Source organism: Labrus bergylta, chromosome 11 (assembly GCF_963930695.1).
Source record: "Labrus bergylta chromosome 11, fLabBer1.1, whole genome shotgun sequence".
Lineage (NCBI taxonomy): Eukaryota > Metazoa > Chordata > Actinopteri > Labriformes > Labridae > Labrus > Labrus bergylta.
Window position 1 is genome coordinate 14,468,078 of NC_089205.1, and position 19,005 is coordinate 14,487,082.

The 19,005-nt window shown below is 40.0% G+C and overlaps 3 protein-coding genes across 8 annotated transcripts in view; 2 read left to right on the top strand and 1 right to left on the bottom strand.

Annotated features, from left to right (window-relative positions):
- The first annotated feature begins 1,197 nt into the window (after positions 1–1,197).
- On the top strand, positions 1,198–2,758 carry LOC109988495 (sarcolipin). Of its 2 annotated transcripts, XR_010667174.1 has the most exons (3): positions 1,198–1,212; positions 1,398–1,574; positions 1,936–2,758. XR_010667174.1 is itself a non-coding variant. In XM_020640008.3 (2 exons), the coding sequence occupies exon 2, from the start codon at positions 2,083–2,085 to the stop codon at positions 2,176–2,178; it is 96 nt and encodes a 31-aa protein (XP_020495664.1). In that variant the 5' UTR covers positions 1,327–1,574; positions 1,936–2,082; the 3' UTR covers positions 2,179–2,758. The 2 variants fall into 2 exon arrangements, 1 of the variants encoding a protein (XP_020495664.1); XM_020640008.3 differs by lacking the exon at positions 1,198–1,212 and having other exon boundaries at positions 1,327–1,574.
- On the bottom strand, positions 2,355–8,122 carry kbtbd3 (kelch repeat and BTB (POZ) domain containing 3). Its single transcript, XM_020640007.3, has 10 exons — positions 7,791–8,122; positions 7,193–7,503; positions 6,930–7,095; positions 6,522–6,704; positions 6,038–6,211; positions 5,646–5,936; positions 5,024–5,266; positions 4,650–4,940; positions 4,391–4,540; positions 2,355–3,780 (listed from the first exon to the last, which is right to left on the bottom strand). The coding sequence occupies exons 2-10, from the start codon at positions 7,477–7,479 to the stop codon at positions 3,646–3,648; spliced, it is 1,920 nt and encodes a 639-aa protein (XP_020495663.1). The 5' UTR covers positions 7,480–7,503; positions 7,791–8,122; the 3' UTR covers positions 2,355–3,645.
- A 1,373-nt stretch (positions 8,123–9,495) lies between these two features.
- The window catches only part of fam168a (family with sequence similarity 168 member A), a 29,950-nt gene continuing 20,440 nt past the window's right edge, over positions 9,496–19,005 (top strand). For 2 of the 5 annotated variants that reach the window (XM_020639963.3, XM_020639966.3), the window contains exon 1: positions 9,496–9,699. The gene's annotated coding sequence lies outside the window, so the exon portion shown is untranslated. The remainder of the gene's footprint in view (positions 9,700–19,005) is intronic. The other 3 variants (XM_020639965.3, XM_020639964.3, XM_020639967.3) reach the window with 3 other exon arrangements.

Sequence of the window (19,005 nt, forward strand, 5' to 3'; positions counted from 1 at the left end):
GGGTTTGCATACTACTCATTTTTAATACATTACATAACCCCCTACCCTCTTGAGGTGGGTAACTAATCCAAATGACAAACGATAACCAGTTACCATGATTGTATATAAACTGAAGTTTGATATTGCTAAGTTGCAGTTGCACTGGGCTACTCATATGACTAATTCTTGGTTTCGAACAGGGACTTTCAAGGGGGTTTACTGTTAGTCCGGCAGACTCAGTTTAATGACAAGACTCTTGTAAATCAGCCAAGTTCCTGGTAGAATGAATTGTTCAAGAGAACTCTGTTTCTAGTCTTTATGATAATAAAAGCTTAGAAAACCAGCTATGGGCTGTGTCTTCATATATAGTTTCATATAAAAAGTTTGTTGTAAAGTTTGTTGTGTAACTTTTGGATTATCCAGCATGGAGGGCTAAAGAAAAAAAACATAATATTCCCATATAAGTGCCTCTTAGTGCCAATTAGTCCATTTATTTTATTTCATTTTTAGTTCTAAAATATCTGGCATTAAAAAACATAACAGTTCATGTGTCAGAGAACCAGAAGAAGTATATCAAAAATTACTTGAAATCTGTGCTTTAGGTGTTAAACTCAACCCATCCATACTTCACATTGAACCAATCTGCCAATGTCCTTTGACCTTGACATAATAATTGTTTTAAATGTTTTTTGACTGGCAACCAGCATTATGCTTTAAAAACCAAAGAAGGTGGCATACCAACCTTAAAATCAAAATTACATTATTAAAACGTTTGCTAAGCTGTCTGTATTCAGTTCATATCCTCTCACAGTCCCACACCTTCTCCAGAGGCTGTCTGTCTCTCTCTGGCCTCTCTGGAGGGTAGCAGAAACTGATTGGGCTCTTTCTGTTTAGCCATCAGTTCAGATAAATTAGTTTAAGAAGTACATGAAACACAGCAGCATGATGGAAACATACTTTGTCTTCATCACTGGCATTCAGCAGGGAGGTCTGAAGTTGATCAGAAGCATCAAGAGTATCTTACTATTACTACTAACTATGAGAAGAAGTGACTTAAACTATGCAAAGCTCCTCTCCACAAAGTGACAAGGCAAATATACAGCATGATGAAATGGGGCATGAACTTGATTCAAACCCACACGCCTTGTTGCTGTTCTTCCTTTCCCCTCTGCATACAGGACCTACCCGGAGACTGACTGATACTGTTACACTTTCCTAAATCCAGCAGAAGACGTGAGTATTGTGTTTGGAACAACTGTAACCCACCCAGTATCTGCAATAATGTTTTATAAATAACCAGAGTCCCTCCTCTGCTGTGTGTGAGAGAGACTCTCTGTATGGTTATGGATAGGTAGCTCGCCTGTGGACCAGAGTGTGGAAAATAACACACTCTGTTGGTTGGTTGGTTGGTTGGTTAGTTGGTGTGTGACATCAGTCTGTGTGTATGTGAAACATGGGCGGTCCACTGAGGATGGCTACTTTAGGAGAGGACTCTTATTCTGACGGACACAGAGAGCCCGATAACGGCAAGAAGATCAGCTGCTGGTGGATGCTCGTCCTCCTCTTTATTGTGAGATCGCTGCTGAAAAGGAAAGGTAACGGCTCACTTACTGCATCTGATTTTGTGTTAACATTCTAAACATCAGTCATAGTGTTGGGAGAATAATGGAGGCAATCAAAACAATTTAAAATTCAATGTGTGTGACAGCATCTTCTTTGGGTACCTGAAATAAGTGTAAACATGTGATTAACAACACACTCTTTTCTCTAACTTGGTTTTGTGTTTGCTCTGTGGGTGTGTGCATCATCTCCTATGAGTGTACAAAGACCCTGACTTTGCTGAGTGAAGGCGACAAAGAACAGAATAACAACCTGCATGAGAAGTGACTGATCCCTCTAATATATGATAACATGATAACATCATATCTTTGATTACTCTTCACCTCTCTGGTCCAGGACACTAGTACAAAAAAGGAGCACCTCCCTCTACTGAAACACTTCTGCATCCACCCTCCTTGTTTTTCGTCTTTCTTCCCCCTGCACGGCGTCTCAGCATTCCCTTGGATTCTTCCCGTCTCTGCACTCACCTGAGATCCCACCATCATGGATCGCTCAGTACAGGAGCTTTTCCTCAACTTTATGATCGTCTTAATCACCGTGATGCTGATGTGGCTGCTGGTGAAAACATACCAGGACTGAACCATTCAACGAGAGGTGATGGAGGGAACCTAGCACGGTTTTATAAGACTTTGTATTGCTACTGATTGATCTGTTTCCAAACATGGGGTTTACATCTCTCAGCTCTTTCAGTACACATTTATATTTCTAGTCCAGAATATTTCAGGATTGCCAAAGCTCTATGTCATTTTTTCTAGATGAGCAGCATGTCATTCTGGGGAGTGAAGCCCTTGGATCTGTATTTGTATTCAGAGATGTTTTTAAACGTGGTCTTGAATTTTGGCAAAAGCCAAACTTGAAGTCAGAGGAGAGATCGAAGGTGAAATAGAAATGCATTGAAAGGGATTTAAGGTCCTGTTTTTTCCTCCAACAGCAATGTCTAGACCTACATATGTACCTCTAAACAGTGACCAGCGCATGCCTCTGTGTCATTCATATAACTGATGGTACATTGATCCAAGCTGTGGTGTCTGTTGTTCTATTTTAAGTGATGAATGTGCAAAATGCAGACTCCGTATTCACTGAAAGAGGACGTCGACACAATTTTTGAAGCTCTATGTTTATGTTCATTTTCACTTGCAATTAAACAGTCGTCCATGTAGTCGAGTTTCTTCTTCTGTGCATAAAAGAAAACACAAACAACTTTCATTTTCACCTCAAAACCCAAATGTTCTGTCTTCTAATGTCTCAAACAAGTAATGGTACGCTTTGCAGCAGCTAGTGAGTGGTCTCTGTGACAGGCAGAAACAGTTGCAAATTTCACTCAAACAAGCGATTATCGAAGATACTTGGGTCATGTATCCTATCAGTCGAGAAGAGGAATTGGGAATGCATGGATACATGACATGCTGAAGCAGAATAAAGACAAGCAATGATCAAGTACATTCATCCTGGTAGTTGCACTATCGTTATTAGCCAATAGCCATTATCAGGAGTTTTTCTAACCATATAATATCTAGAAAGAAATATCAGGATCAAACAATATGGATAAGCCCCACTGAAGTTATTTATCAGAGAACCACATACCACAGGGAAGACTCACTAATAATGTTTATTTTTAGTTGCACTTTAAACTGTATGTGTTTATCTTAAATGGAGACTCTTGTGACTTAGAAAGTAAACATAACAAAGTGCTCTTGAGAGTTGATACATTTACAGCTATTGGGTGAATTTTCACTAGGCAGGAAAACAGAGTTACTTAAAGTGTGATTCTATTAAAGTATATTGCTGAATAGGTTTTCCTCCATGGGAGGGACCACTTTTTGATTGACACGCATACAAAGTTAAGGTTCTGCTCTAGGAATAAAAAAATAAAATCATTTGTTTTGGCTTGGCTGCACTTGTGTCGTGATGACCTGTGAGATGTGAAGTGAATTATTGTTAGTCTCTCTGAAGATGCAAGCTCAGCCAGCTGTCTGCCGTGCACACTGGAGACTCAGGGGTGCATTGAAGGTGGGCTATACATGTAACGCACACACTCCGACGTGCTCATGTGTGTGTGTCCGCTGTGTCACTCCAGGGGTCTCTGTATCTGTTGAAGCTGATGAGCTGACAGTGGAACTCGGTGAGTGCTCGGGGCATCGGAGCCACCTCCTCCCATTGACTCCTGCTGCTGTGGTACACCTGTACAGGAAAGACAACACAACAGAGCAACTCAGAACTTTACAACGGTGAGAGAGAAATGCCTCTAACCCTGGTTTATAGAAACATTTAACTTTTAATTATCTGATTATCTTATGTTTGGGAGCAGGGTCACATACATATAGTTCCCTCTTAAATTAGCTATTTAAACCACAGCTTCTCTACTCACATTTATCCATTTACATTCCTGCCTCATCCTCAATTTGCCCATCCATGCTCCTACGGTATGTAAACCATTTTAACTCACTAATGATATAGGATGTGGACAGAAACAGTCGGCCACCATAGCAGGAGGGATTAGTATCTTGTGCAAATTGTATTTAAAAAAAATGTAACTGGTGGCATTGGTAGCCTAGTAGCTAGTATGTGGGCCCCATGTATGGAGACTAGAGTCCTCCAAGCAGGCGGCCCGTGTTCAGATCTAGATCTATCCACTGTCCTCCACTGGTTATATCATCCAGGCCTCTTGAAAGCAAAGAGCCATTTTGCCATTAAAAGAAACACAAACACAATGACTCGGAACCACATCTTTACAGAAAAATGTCAAAGACTGATAGCACATTTCCATGGATATAATGTTTTTTCTTCCAACCTGAACTTCATCAGTGATCTCATCAGGTGAATAATCTCCACCCAGGATGTAGATTTTGTCTCTCATACCCACTGCTCCAGCATTGAACCCAGCACACTCGAATGAGCCTTCCCCCTTCCACACACATGTCTCTGGACAGAAACTGTACACCTGGAAAGAAAAAAAAGGCACACTCTGAACTCTGTGTGTAACATTTAAAACATGTCTTTTCCCGCATTCCAACTACATTACAATAACAGAAAACTAATTCTCACATTACCTTATAAGTGGACAGGTCACAGAGATGTAGAGTGTTATTTATTGACACAGACTTGACCAGTGTAGCATGGAAGAACTGGCCAAACTCTGCCACCAGGCGGCTCCACTGGTCCTTCTGGGCATCATAGGAGAAGAAACAGTCCAGTGAGGGGTTAAAGGAGTCTGTGAGCTCCACCTCTGATCCCAGAGTGTAGATAACACTGCCACAAGCACTGGCCTCAGGGTAGAAGATAGCAGTGGGCAGTGGGCTGACTGAGGTCCAGGTCTGGGTCAGAGGATTATAATACTCCACCTAGAATACAGAGGGGAAAAGTTACTTCCCATAAAAGGATTTAGCTATGAGGTCTCAGTTATTTAAAAAGGAGAAGCTGTTACCTCGAGAAGACTGGGTGCTCCCCCTCTGGATCCTGTAGTTCGCCCTCCTATGACGTACATCCGGTCCAGACAGGTGACTGCAGTGTGTGTGGTTCTGGGCTTTAGCATGGCAGGTGCAGGTGTGCAGGTGAGGGTCACAGGACAGAAGCACCAAACCTCGTCTGTAGCATCATGGAACAGTTCAGCCACATGGAGACGTATTGCCCGACAGCAGTTTCCTTTGCAACCACCGGTCACAAACATCTTATAACCAGAGAAGAACAAAGAGGTGTGGGTTTTTTTTAAGCTATAACTGGAATAAAACACATCTGGACATACAGTATGAATCATTCAGAAACACATAATTAAGTCCAGGCCTCATTTGTTTTCCTCCTAATGTACATTCCCTTACTATTTTCCCCTATACAGATATTTGAAGTGATATGAAAGAAAATAAGGTTTAAGTTATAAAATCTCTATCAATAACCTCAACCCCTGCTTAAACCAAGCAGATGCTGAATTTTCACAAAGTGAATATTTTGCTTCTTTTTCAAGGTCACAAGCCAAAAAAAAGAAAAGATTATGAACCACTGCCCCAAAAAGCAGAAGCGGGGATCCATTCCATTCCACAAACTTGTTTTACCTTTTCAGCATAACTGGTAAGGTAGGATCCTGGTGGGTCTGGTATCGTGGCTATGCCCTCTCCATGCCTTGCCCCCAGCTCTTTCCACTGGTCTGTCTCCAGACAGTAGCAGAATGTGTGGTGGATCTCTCCGTTCTCCTCTGTCTTGTGGATGTAGATGTAGCTCTGCGTGGTAGCTGGCCGGGCATCAGTGAGCAGGCCACTGTACTGGTCCTGTTTGCTCTTAGCCTCTGAGAGCAGGGCCAGACAGGACTGGTTGTCACAGAGGAGAGGGTCTGAGTCATGCAGGGTCTGAGAAAGAGGGTACCACAGGAAGGATAAGTCCATAAGGAGACTACTAACTGTAAAAAAAAAATAATGTAAATCCTACAAATGTCATGTCCTTATTTTACCTTTAAGGCAGATGCAGGTAGATGATGTAGTCTGGTTAAAGACAACAAGCCCGGTAACAGTTTTTGTCTTCCCGGGAGATCATGGCATACCCATCGAAGAAGTGACTCCACCACAACCTCTTCTCTGGGCACATTTAAAGCATCTGACCTCAGGCATGTTTCCAGCACATCCACCTAAAAGAAACCAATTAAAAAGTAAATCATAAGTGAGAAATTCTAGCAGCTCTTTTACTTTACATTTTAGAGCATCCATCCATTTTTTCCTGTTCTGGGTTGCGGGGGGGGAAAGGCTGGCCAACGTGGGAACTGTCATGTTAGATCAAGAATAGGTTAAAGTTGTTTTCTCTGACTGACATACTGCAGACCTCATATATAATAAAAACAATAGTATAATGTGATCAAAGGATTAAGGGGTAATTGACAAATGGTCTAAAAACTTCAGCCTCTTTGGTAGAAATGTTTCCCCTCATTCCCGCAGTGGCACCTGCATTTCCAGATAGTCCTGTGTTTTGGAGAGGCTGCAGAAGTTCTGAACAACAAACTCGGTGGCACTTTGGAGGAGGGAAGCTGAGCCATAGGCCTCAGCAAGGGAGAAGAGGGACAGACAGTTACTAAGGTCCATGGTTGCTATTAGGAAGTTGCTGCACGCTCGGAACAGGACTGACACCTGAGGACACAACCAAAAAAAAAATTTAAAAAAAGAATAAGTGAAAATGTTATTTCAAATTGATAAAGACTTTTAAAGAGTACACGTCAAAACATTAATTTTATTTGTTATACCATTATCACCCAGGTGAGGAGGTCCTGGTTCAGGCACAAATTTAGCATAAACAAGGTAAAATGTACTCTATATCTAAGGGGGTAAAAAAATAAATAAAGAATGGGTGTATACCTGTAGAAAAGAGGCAAGCTGAAACAGCAAGTCTACATTGCCTTCAGTGATGAGCATTTCTCCCGAATAGGCAAAGTCGAGGAAAGAACTGACCGCCATCGAACACTGGTTACCCAGAGTCACTGAACCATCATCCTTCTCTCGCATATCCACCTCAAACATGGCCCTGAACACACAGCAGTCACACATAACAGAAGACTATCATATACAGAAATCGTTACATATACAAGGAAGACATAAAAAAAGGATTGAAAAAAAAATACCTGAAGAAATCACTGCATGCAGCAAGGACGCAGCGATGACAGGGAAAACTTTGTTCCTGGACCTTAATGGTAAAGTCAAACATCAAGCCCCGCTCCCTGAAAGATCTGAGCACACCCAGCAGCTGGAGTCCGTGTGACTCAGACATCCGCAGCAGGGTCCGGCTCTCCGGGACCCCATTGCATTGCGGAGCACTGCACGAATTACCACTCGGAGGGCTGCTGCTCGTGCTGCTGCTGAGGTTGCTGGTGTTGGTTGTAGAGAGGAGTGACTCTTGAAGTTCATCCATCTTCCCAGATTCTGACAATATATGCTATAAAGTAAAAAAAAAAATAATAATACTAAATGCATTGTTAAAGAATGTTATGTGTGTGAGTCTGTTCTTTACAAATTTATGATGTGTGTTTTTCTGTGTGAAATACACAGGAGAAGTGATTTGAAGAGAAGTAAAAGGCTAAGCATTTCTAAAAGTCAGTAGGCCTATTTCTTTAACAGACATAGTATCCTATCGTTAGGCCTAAGGCTTAGTTTGTGTCAAATGAATTCAGTAGGCAACTATCACATACTTATTCAAACGAAAATAAACATACCTTAACTTACCTTAGTTACGTTTTATTTTTTGTAAATTCTAACATAGAGATGAAACAGAAATGCATATGTAATACACAGGTAGGCAGCCTGAAGCAGGGTAAGTGTACTGAACAGTGCCAGCACCTCGGACAGCGCTTTCTCTCGTGCCACTCTAACTTCCGGGAAACGTAAAATCACGCGAGGACTCGGTAATATTTTAGTTTTTTTTTCTGCGTCATAGTAGTCACAATAAGTATCTTAAACGGAAACGCGCTGCTTTGTTCATAATAATGACAGGTTCATCTCGTTAACGAAAAAAATGCGTTGTGTGAGTGCATGTTCGTGGCTCTTTTGTTGTTTTCGACAGTGGGCCGCGCAATGACGGCTGGGAAATGTAGTTCTGTTATTGGTCGTCTCCTGGTCGTCTGTAGCCTAGTGAATCATAGCTATATAGGCCTATTTATGTAGTGAATGGCTAAAAGTGGATGACAGTCGAGTTGGTGTATTCTCAAGTTGAAGATAGGACCTGTATTTAAATAACAGCGGGGATCTGCTGCATACTTAGCTTATTTTTGTCTCTGGACTTTACACCTTTGGTTTGGTTTAGCGTGCTGTGCAGATAGGCTACCTCGAATTTGTTTTATTCATTTTTCTTTTAGCATATGAACTAGAGATGCATTAAAATTCACTGACCAATGTTGCCACCGGATTAAATATAAATACTCAGCTTAAAAAAAAAGATGCAAACAAACAAGGAAAATAAACTCACAAAATGATACAAAGAACAAACATAATTTTATTTTTATTTTTATTTTTATTTTTATTTATCTATTCTGTTAAATGTGTATTTTTGAGCTTTCGTGTCTGTGCTGCTGTAACGCCCGAATTTCCCCTCTGGGTATCAATAAAGTACTATCCTATCCTATATCGGAAATTACAAAAAAGAGATACAAAACTAATTGCATGTGTAGGAAATTGAGGCACTGTGCTGCAGTGCAAATAACATCCACTGGGTGAGGCTGTCTTCATGTGAAGCAAGAAATGTGGCTCTTGCCATGTTCTTCTGTAGGTCTATGAGGCAGAAGCTATTGGATGTGTATTATTGAACGTGAACTTCCAACACTACTGCAGTACCGCTTCACCACCACAGAGCTGCTGCTGACCAAATAACACACTTTCCTGCCTGGAGATATTTATGACAAAGATGCATTACATCAGGCTTTTTGTAGACACACATCAGGCACTTCTTCAACTGCGTGTGTTTCTGCTGGTTATAACACTTAAAAAGAACTGTGACGGCATATTTATGCAGGGCCTCAGCGACTCAAAATAAGTGAGGCAATTATAAGAACAAAGGACCTACAATGAGTAGTAGCCTTAACATTACAGCCTACTACCCCCCCCCCCCCCCCCTATATAGCACACTTTATATAAGAAGACGTGTGCTTAATTTGTAGGCTAGAATAAAGACCCCCTTTATTGTGTGAATTCAGAGTAGAATAAGACGCCTTGTATCAGAAACTGGGGCCATTTAGACAGCCTATCTATCTCTTTGTCTATTAGTCCGAATCATATCTTTTTTAAAGAATTATCATATGATAATCATCATAGCCCCTCCACTGTTGTGTTATCGGTGCCCCCCCTCTCCCCTCCTCTCTCCTTGCATCCCTGCATCCCTCCCTTCCTCCCTTCCTCCTCTCTCTCTCTCTCTCTCTCTCTCTCTCTCTCTCTCTCTCTCTCCTCCCGGCAGTGCATCCCCCATCCCCCACACGGTGGCCGTCTCTTTGGGTGAAAGCTGTCTTTCCCTGCGCCACTGGCCCGACCGACGAAACGTTGCCGTAGCAGAGTCAGTCCGCACCGACCTGAAGCAGACACACGGGACAAAAACACGTACGCACCAAGTGGAATCTTTTTGTTGTTGTTCAACTGAGTGACTTTGGTGAGTCCTGTCCGCTGTTTTTTTTTTTTGTATTACGGAGAGCAAGAATGTCCATGTGTCGACTTGCTTGGTTGTTTTCTGTCTTTTTTTTTTCCCTCCGTATCCCTTCAATTGTCCTCCGTGATGTGCTGGCTACAGAGGGGGGTGGTGGGGGGGGGGCTAGCGGGCTAGGCTACAACGAGCTAGCTTTAATCAAACTGATACGAGTGGTCGTGTTGTTACGGAGGGGTTTAACATTTGTATAGAAGTAGCTGGTGTTTTTTTCCCCTGTGCAGTTTGGTCAGACCTACTGTCTGGTATTTTTCCATCACCCATTTTTGCTAATCTTTGTGAAGCTAGGTTGCTAATTAGCACTTTGAGCAGCGTGTGCAGAGTGATGCAGTGATGCTACGGTGGGGGTTTAGCTGCTACCCTTTTTTTTCAGGCTAGCAGGAGAGCTACAAGCTAACTTTTTTTTTTTTTTAGTTTTTCTTCCGTGACCCCGCACAGATTCCTGCGTGAGCAGCAGCAGCAAAGGAATGGTTGACCGGGCCATTGCTAACGGTAGCTAATCTGGTGATAATTGGCAAGATGGCATCGCGGAGTTGTTATCTTAGAAATCGATGGATTTTTCAAAATGGTGTCTTATGCCTGTTTGAGAGTGTGACCATTTTTTTTTTTTTTTTTTGTCCAACCCGTGGTAGTTTTGGCGTAGCTTGCTCTCTCGGGAATGCGCATGTCATAACTCTTGATAGATGTAACTTGCATTTTAACCACTGTTGTTGTGGAGGTAAATGCAAATGCCTGCACACTGAACTGTATCCTCCAGGCTGCAGCCACCACTCAGGAGCAAACTATTGTATTTCATCTGTGGTGTGTTTAGAAGTGTAACCTACATTATCCACATTTTTAATGTCTGCAGCTTTTGCACATTGACTTTGTTCACCTTCATAATAGACTCACCTCAACTAGGTTAATGTGTAAACCTAAGGTTAAGTCTTTGGTTTAAATGATTACCATACTTAGCTATGTATTGCTTGCTAAGAAGTTATACACAAGAGATTTAAAGCTGAGCTTAGTGCAGCAACTTATGCCCATTTTTGTTATTCATAAAGTTTTTGGTAATCATTTTTTTTTCTAGCATCTAGATGGCAGACAACACTGGAGAATCTCCATTTATTTTTTCTCAATGACATAATGACATCTTTGTATTTTGAGTGGGGACCTACTGCCCCCCACCCCCATTTATTTTTTTTAAATGTTACACTGACAATAAAGAAGGTAAGGAAACAAACCCACCTAACATGGTACACCTTATGCATTCTTCTTTATAAACTATTTAAATATCCAGTCTGATTAATTATGTTATTTAATTCACATTTCATCAACTCATTTATTCAGCACTAGTAAACAAGTGAGAGCAAACTGGGTGACACTGTTCTCACTGACAAAAGGAGCACAAAAATTTGATGGGCCCCCTCAGAGTGCAAAAGAGACAAGATTACACAAAATGCCACGGGCATATTGTTCTTCTCTTTCAGTGAAATGAATTCATCATCTTTCTTTTTTGTATGGGGGATTACCTGTTTTAGTCATTGAATATTTGTCTCGTTTAATTCAAAAAGCCTTATCTGTTTAAAGGGATTCCTAAGATACTACTGCCGCTGGCCCCGACCTTAAAACGTTCAACTCCCCAAGAATTATCCAGCAAAAGATGAAGTAACACATATCATCGTGGATGAGCTAAATCGCAAGTGTTGATCCTTCAACAAACTGAAAAGGATGTGCAAATTATTTGAGATCTGTGCAAAATCAAGAGGCATTTGGTAAAATGGTGTATCGTGAAAACATTTTTAACACCTAATCCTTTAGAAATCACCTTGTTAACCACATATTGGGGAAACAAATAATTTGTAGATTTGTTTTAATTTGTTTCTGTCAAGATGTTTGAAGTTTTTACAAGCTACTTCTGGGTTTAAGGTGACCCCGCTCTGCCATGCAAGAGGAAAAGAGGGGTCATGTGGGTTTTTTGGCATGCGTTGAGCGCAGTCTCATGTGTGTGAATGGTGGGCTGTACAATGCAGCCGTAAAGCTGTCAGACTATAGAAAGCCGGAGTCTGTTAATGTTAGAAGAGTCAGTGGTTCTATAACAGACTCTTGTCTTTGCAGTGCTTCATTCCCGTGTGGTTTGAACCACTTAATGAGTTGCTCATCAGAGATCCGTGAATGGATGGCTTACAGACAGCAGCCTCCAAATTCAACCTCCTCTGGTGTCATGGCCGCACTCCATCATCAACTTGATGATCAAGGTGTTTTTAGAGGTAGATACTTGAACATGCCTGAGCTGTTAAAATTATACGAAATAATTTTGCAAGATTTATTTATTTTTGAACGAAATGACAAACTTAATGTTGACACTAGGCTTTGCTATGTCAAATAGCTGTAACAGACCCTGGACTAACATTAAAAAAACACCAACAATTAATATGTTCTACAAAGTGTGTAAAATATATTTGTTTTCCCTCGCTCCTTTTCACAGACTATAAGATCATAATGACAATACCGATATACTTTGAATCAAGGCGTTTTAGTGGGGAACTGCATTCTTAATTTTATTGGTAGTTGTGTTTGTCATTTAAATCCTCTCTTTGTATGTTATTTTTCCGGTTTCATTTGCCTCCTCTTGATTACTCTGTATTTGTTTTGAAGCTCTTTGTAAGCGTGTTAAGAGACGTGCAGTATAAATTAAGTTTAGTTAGTACTTATTATATTTCTTTCACTGTGTGGTAAGAGAACAGCCTCTGAAGTAACCTACATTTTTTAGCACACAAGAGCTACAGATGAAACCCATCAAAGCGTTTACATCTTTATAAAGAGAAGCCATCAGAGACACTCACTGCTTTGTTTGGTCAAGCTATCGTTAGGTCGTTAAGTCTCGTTAGCACTCCTTAAGACTGGTTGTCTTGTCAGCTCCTCATCTCTGTTCCTTTTATTCACTGACACACACACACAGACACACAGTTGCTCCTCCTACTCTGCCTGCAGCACACACACATCTCTCCACTGCTTGTATTTTGACAGACTAAGACTCACAGTGAAGAATATTTCATATCAACTTGAATGTCCGATGGCCGTTTTAATCCTGTCTCGAAACTGAGAATAAAACGTGTTTCGTCTCAGTTATCAAAGATCTGCTTTTAGCCAGCCAACGTATCAGCTTGGTCATGGAAAAATGGGTGATTAACATTTCTTCTCATATTTTTAGTTAATCATTACAATTATTACCATCATACCATAAATTAAAGTTAACTTTAACGGTACATAAACGCAGCCGATTAGTACTCTGCTAAACTGTCTGAATGTGACGTAAAAAGGCTCTGCGCCCAGTGAGTGACGTAATGATTGCGCTACACAACGAATCCAAGAATCTAATTTGTTTGGACATGAAAGGACATAAGTAGTTTATATTATAGCGTTCATTAACTAACTTTGTTCCAAGTAAGTTAATGAAGTAAACATCCGCTGTGACAAATGGGTGTATGCAAGCAAAAGATTGTTGCTGCATTTTATCTGTATCAGGTATCATAAGTTCACACAGGCTACTGGCAGCTACCATCAACTTATAAGGTTTAGCATGTTCAAGAAACTAAATTCAATCAAATTAGATATCTCGATTCTAGCAACACACTAGAAAATATGAAGACTTCAACATTTTAATTAATATTTTGTTGCCTTTTAAGGGAGTTATTATTGTATTGTGGTATGTGCTATTTGTATATATTCATATGTATATATTTGAGTTATTAAAGGTTTAGTTTTTTTGCCAGAAAAGCTCTGTTTACTTCATTGTCTAATTTACTCTTTGTAGCTTTAATATGCACCTGCGTATTTCAATGAAATCGTAGAAAAGCATCACTCAGTAATGTGCTCTCAAGCTGAGGAAATATATTTTATAGTGCTGTACAGTTTATAAAATTCATTTTCTGCATCAGACCTGACAAACAATGCTGATGCTACTTTTCTGTTTGTATTGTTGGTGGACTTTGAAAACAGTTACTTTGACCATTGAGATAAGCTTACTGTTTTGTTAATCATCCCTTTCTCATACTCTTGAGCAGATCAGCATTGTTGTGGATCAATCATTACTTGGTGATTGATCTTTAATTCGTGTGTGTGTGTGTGTGTGTGTTCACGTGAGCAAATATAGAGCGGCAGGTGAGAAATTATTGGAATAAAGGACTAGGATAAAAGGTTGAACCGATCCCTGGAGGCGAAGCTGTAATGTATTCAGCTGTCAGGTGTATGGAGAGGGTCTGCAAGTCTGTACATAACAACACATGTCCATACATGTGACTGCGCTGCAGGCTGTTGTTTTGTTAGTGATGCCTACAATCATGATCAATAGTATTTTTATATTCTGTTGGCCAGTTGAAGCATTCAAAATGAACATGTCTTATTATATCTAAGGGATGATCCCTAACAAGTTAAAGCTACACAAAAAGGTAAATGCCAACATTCACTTAATACCCTCTGATGTGTTTAGAGTGGTGTTCATGTTCACTATTCTACGAATAACCAATACAGACCGATAATGAAGGTGGACAAATTGTTTGGAGTGACAAGACCAAGAAACAGTTTGCCGGCTCTTGTATTCTTTTATATTATTTTTGATAACCTGGACTGCTCTGAGCAACACCTTGTACCTTCTTTGAATACCACCAGATTCATCCATATCAATCCACAATCTTGTTGGATTGGGAATATGATCCCTGATGGAAGGAAAGTGAGCAGCATCAGCAACCGAGATTACAGGTTTCCTTGACATTTGCCTGGGGTTACTTGTATTTTATTATTAATATAATGATAGTATTAATGTATTTTTTAATTAATTCTTTATTAATTTATTCCTAAATCAAACCGTAGAGGGACTCCATCTTCCCAAGTACAGAGCACAGTTAAGAAGAAAGCATTTATTGTGAGGAAATACAAAGATAATGTACATAGATCAAGGGCATTCCAAAAATGGAGTTGAAATTAAGAGTTAAAATATGTGGATATTTAAGCCCGCCTGCAGGATTTGACCATTGGAAGTAATATAAAATCATTCTGGATAGATTTGAAGATTTAGAGAGCTTGAAATATCATCAATCATTGAGGCAACAGCCTGACATGCATTGATCAGCAACTGCTCATTAATAATAGTCACCCTGTACAAAGAGACAATAAAATATAACTTTTTGCCATTTACATTGCCATATTAAAGTCTTTCATTCTCTCCCGTTTTTGTCAAGTCCCACCTTCACAGCAGGAATAGTGTCTGTCTGCCGTTAATGTTCCTTGAACGTATTGATTAATTGTAACAATAGAAGCAATATTGTGTTGTTCTTATTTGTTTTCAAGGTAGAGTCAAAATTGTGTTGAATGCTTATGATATAGAAAAAAGGATTCCAAGTCAACATCAAGCTCATGGCTGTGGAAAGCTCGGCCTTGCCCAGCATTTCATTATTTGCTCTCCCATTGTAATTGTAAATGTGGCATTTTATTTGTAAGTAATCAATACAAAGGTATGCACCTGTTTCAAGCAGTCAGCAATTCGGAGCGCCTTTGTGATCTGATGTCCGCTGTTAGAATTCCTCAGTCAAACATGAAGACAGTTACTGGAACAGGCCAGGGATGTGTTCAGTGTCTTTTAGTAGGATTTGAGTGTTGAGGATGTTTAAACACCATAGACCTAACAAGTCCATTTTTTTCTATAATGATCATGAAGCTTTTATAAGTTCACCTTGTGTGGAGGCAACCACAATATGTACTGTACTGTATAAACTTTAGTATTTTTGGCCTGTAAAATTTGACAGAAAGTTGTCAGCTGGTTAAAAGTACAAAGGTACAATGTCAATATGGATTAACTAAATTTTATACTTTCAACACGTGCTGTTTGGAAACCTTCAAGGGCTGTTAGAAGTGGACCAGTTTGGCAATGAAAGAGTTTTAACTATTAAACAATCAAAGTACATGAATATTTTCCTGTCTCTTCTGAAGAGAAGAGTTTTTACTTGATGGTAAAATGATAGGGATCTTCAGTTGTTATCGATCTAGCCCTATCGTGTCTATAGACCTTCGGCCTTTGTTACCAGTGTTGTACCGGACCGTTTTTGTTACAAGTTCCCTGGTTGCTGGGAGATCTTTGAAATTACTTGGATGATCTCTTAATAAATCACGAAAGAAGCCTTCAATAACACCTTAAACGAGGTCTCTCAGTTGATGATAATCATAACTATCTTGGTTACTTTTAACCTGAAATCTGTATGAACACAGTAAACTGTTGGTTCTATATCATGCAAAAGACATTTGAAAACAAAGCAAAGCTATACCATTCTATAATTATTACTATAATTCTGTCTTTATATAAACAATGGTATTTAGGAGGTGTTATTCTTGTGTGGCAAACTGTGGCTAAAGTATGTTCCAGTGCAAAACAGTAACTGTTATTGACAGATGTTTTTTTGAGTTGTTGATACATTTCTCAACACTCACACAGGTTTAATGGTATTTTGATATCTTAAAAATATGCTTGTCTGACCTCGTGATCAATGCCTTACAAAACATTTTTAACTGTTATAATTTTGCCTAAAAGGAGTTGTAGCCAAAGAAGCAGGAGTAAAAGAATCTCCATAAATTGATCATGTTTACTGTTGTGTATTTCACGAACATCAGTGCTCTCCGAATGAAATATTTCCATTTCCAGCATCCTGAACAATTATGTCACATAAATGAGGAATGCGATCCCACGAGGTGTGTGAATGATGAGGTGATTTTTTTTTTTTGGGAGAATAGAAGAAATAGAAGTCAGCAGCACAGAGAGAAGGGCAGATGCTGTCCTAAAGTGTATGCTGCTGTCCCAGATCTAAAATAGCCCAGGGCTGCCTGGAGCGGCTCACTGCTGCAGGGCAAGTCTGATTGTGTGTAGAGGCAGGGGGGCCTTTCTGATTCCATCACACTGTCTGTGAATATTAAAGAAAGATTAATTTTGCCTTTGATTTGATGTGGATATGGACGTCAGTTCTGATTGTGATACACGGCTCGCTGTCCTTCAGGCCCCTTTTTTTATCTAGCTTGATATAATACTGCAGTTAGGATGTGTATAATAAATCCTCATTGACAAGGTTCTAAAGGAGACTAACTGCAAGGGCTCAGAAAGAGATACGGCTTTACTGGATCATTCAGCAGGAATCCAGGCTAAAATGTAGAACGAAAGTAGTTTGTTCTGCCTGACAACTAACAAAAATTGTTATTAATTCAAAAAGGTAAAAAAAAATAAGAGAAAAAAATCCCCAAAGATCAGTAAGAATCTTGAATTCAGTTTTTTTCCATGTAAAGAAGTCAATAAGTCGATCAATAACTAATTAAGGACGCATTCTTGCTAATAGAATCGCCGACTACTCTCAGCTTTGAACTCAGTGAACCTCTGCTGAATTTTAAACAATAAAAGCGACCAAATGAAATTAAGTGCTCAATTGACACATTTAACTGTGTGTCCTGGTATTCTGAATCATGATTGTTCTTGTTAGAAATACTATAGACGCACCACATTACAATCAGCAGTCTTTGTCTCCTGTTTTTTCTCTCTCTGTTTGCTTTTTATATGACTCGAGTGAAACGCTGCCTTCTCTAGGATTAAAAAAAAAAAGAAAGAAAGCTGTTCAGTTCTATTCTCTCCTCCACTGAAGTGTGATGACGCCCACCGGTTTTGATTTGTTGCTTAAAGAGTAGATGCCTGGTGAGGTATTATGTGGGAGGATAGAGTCGGTGTGGGGGTTGTGTTGTATTGTACATGTTCTCCAGGAATGGTAGCTCTCTTTGTGTGTGTTTGAGGTTTTATTCTTTCCCAATCTTTCCCTCTGCCGCTGCCGCTTCCTCCTCCCTCCCCCTCATTATTACCTCTTCTGGTCCCCCCAGGCGGCAGGAATCTCCCTTTATGGAGAGAACCAACATTATTGTTTTGAGACACACATATATTTGTATGCACAATTAAATGTGAGGGCTTAACCGTTCAAGATCTGAATAAAGGCAAGACCCGACCGACATCCCACTGAGCTCACACAAAAGATTTAAAGAGATACACATCATAGACCAGTAATGTTAGCATGCACGTTAGCAAGCTGCATGTTTGTGGCTAGGCCTTGAGGCTACAGCTTATGAGTTCAGCCCAAATGAAGTCTCACTAATAAAGTTTGAGCTTAACAAAGTCCAGAAAAATGACTCAGCCTAAGCCAGGAAGCTCTCCTTAATAATGTCAGTCAATACTGAATGAATGCCTGATGTGTATAGTGCGTGTGACAGCGAGGGTGCTCCAAATACACAATCTGTTGTCAGTTTGAAGGGGAACAGCTACAGCTGATGTGAAATGAAACAAGTTTGTCAATGATTTAATCATAAGAAATAGGCTAATTCTAACTACATTTTCCAAGATACGTTTGTAATGCTTTTATGTTTGTATTTAGCTTTAAAAAACTTCGATTTGATGAAACAAGAAAGGTTAACTGAGGAAAAACAAGTTATTTTGTATATTTTCTTGAGGAAGAAGAGCCATTCAGCCTCTGTGTGTTGCCACTGAACGTGAGGCACTACAAGCATAATTAGCCCGGCTTCAGCTACCAATCTGGAAGAAATAACAAGTAGCAGCTAAAATTAATGAAAAGATCAATTCCATGTCGAAGACGGATGCTGATATAGAGCACAGACTGTAATGAAAACATGGACAAAGCCTAAGTGACGTTGCCCATTGGTTACGGAAGGGGGCACTTAGAGCCTGTTGTTGGCAGTCACCATGTTGAAAATGCTGTCTTAACCTATCTTTTGGTCGACCTAAAAACAGGCAAACAGCTGGAGCTGAGGCAGGTCTAAGTCTCCTGACAAACGGCTACACTGCATCCGCTCCTCAGTCAGGTCAGCCACGTGTTTTATTATGAATAACCCTTATCTTTCATAACATCAAATCAGATTAGTGTTAAGTTGTAAAAGATTCACCCCACATACAGTGCGTGCTGATAAAGACGAGCTATTCAGACCAATTTAATTATTTAAACCTGCAGAAAAAATGTATGTGACTTAGGATGCTTCTGCACAATTTTGCTTTCTCTTGCTTTGGCTTAATTTTTCAACACCGGAGGTTACCGCATGTTATAGAGTCAAGCATGTGGTAACAGGACCACTGGTGTGAATGTCACAACCTGCTGAAAGGTGTTTGAGCGTTCTGCAGATAGGTGAAAACACTTTGTATCAAGTGACGTTTCATCATCACTGCCAGAGTGAGCAGCAACACTTTGA

Bases quoted from the DNA above. Each gene is read 5' to 3' on its own strand.
- LOC109988495 (XM_020640008.3), top strand. From the start codon at position 2,083: ATGGATCGCTCAGTACAGGAGCTTTTCCTCAACTTTATGATCGTCTTA.
- kbtbd3 (XM_020640007.3), bottom strand. From the start codon at position 7,479: ATGGATGAACTTCAAGAGTCACTCCTCTCTACAACCAACACCAGCAAC. The intron at 5,937-6,037 runs GTAAAATAAGGA...CCTCTTTCTCAG, and splicing joins TACCTGCATCTGCCTTAAAG to ACCCTGCATGACTCAGACCC. The intron at 5,267-5,645 runs GTAAAACAAGTT...TCTGGTTATAAG, and splicing joins TTACCAGTTATGCTGAAAAG to ATGTTTGTGACCGGTGGTTG.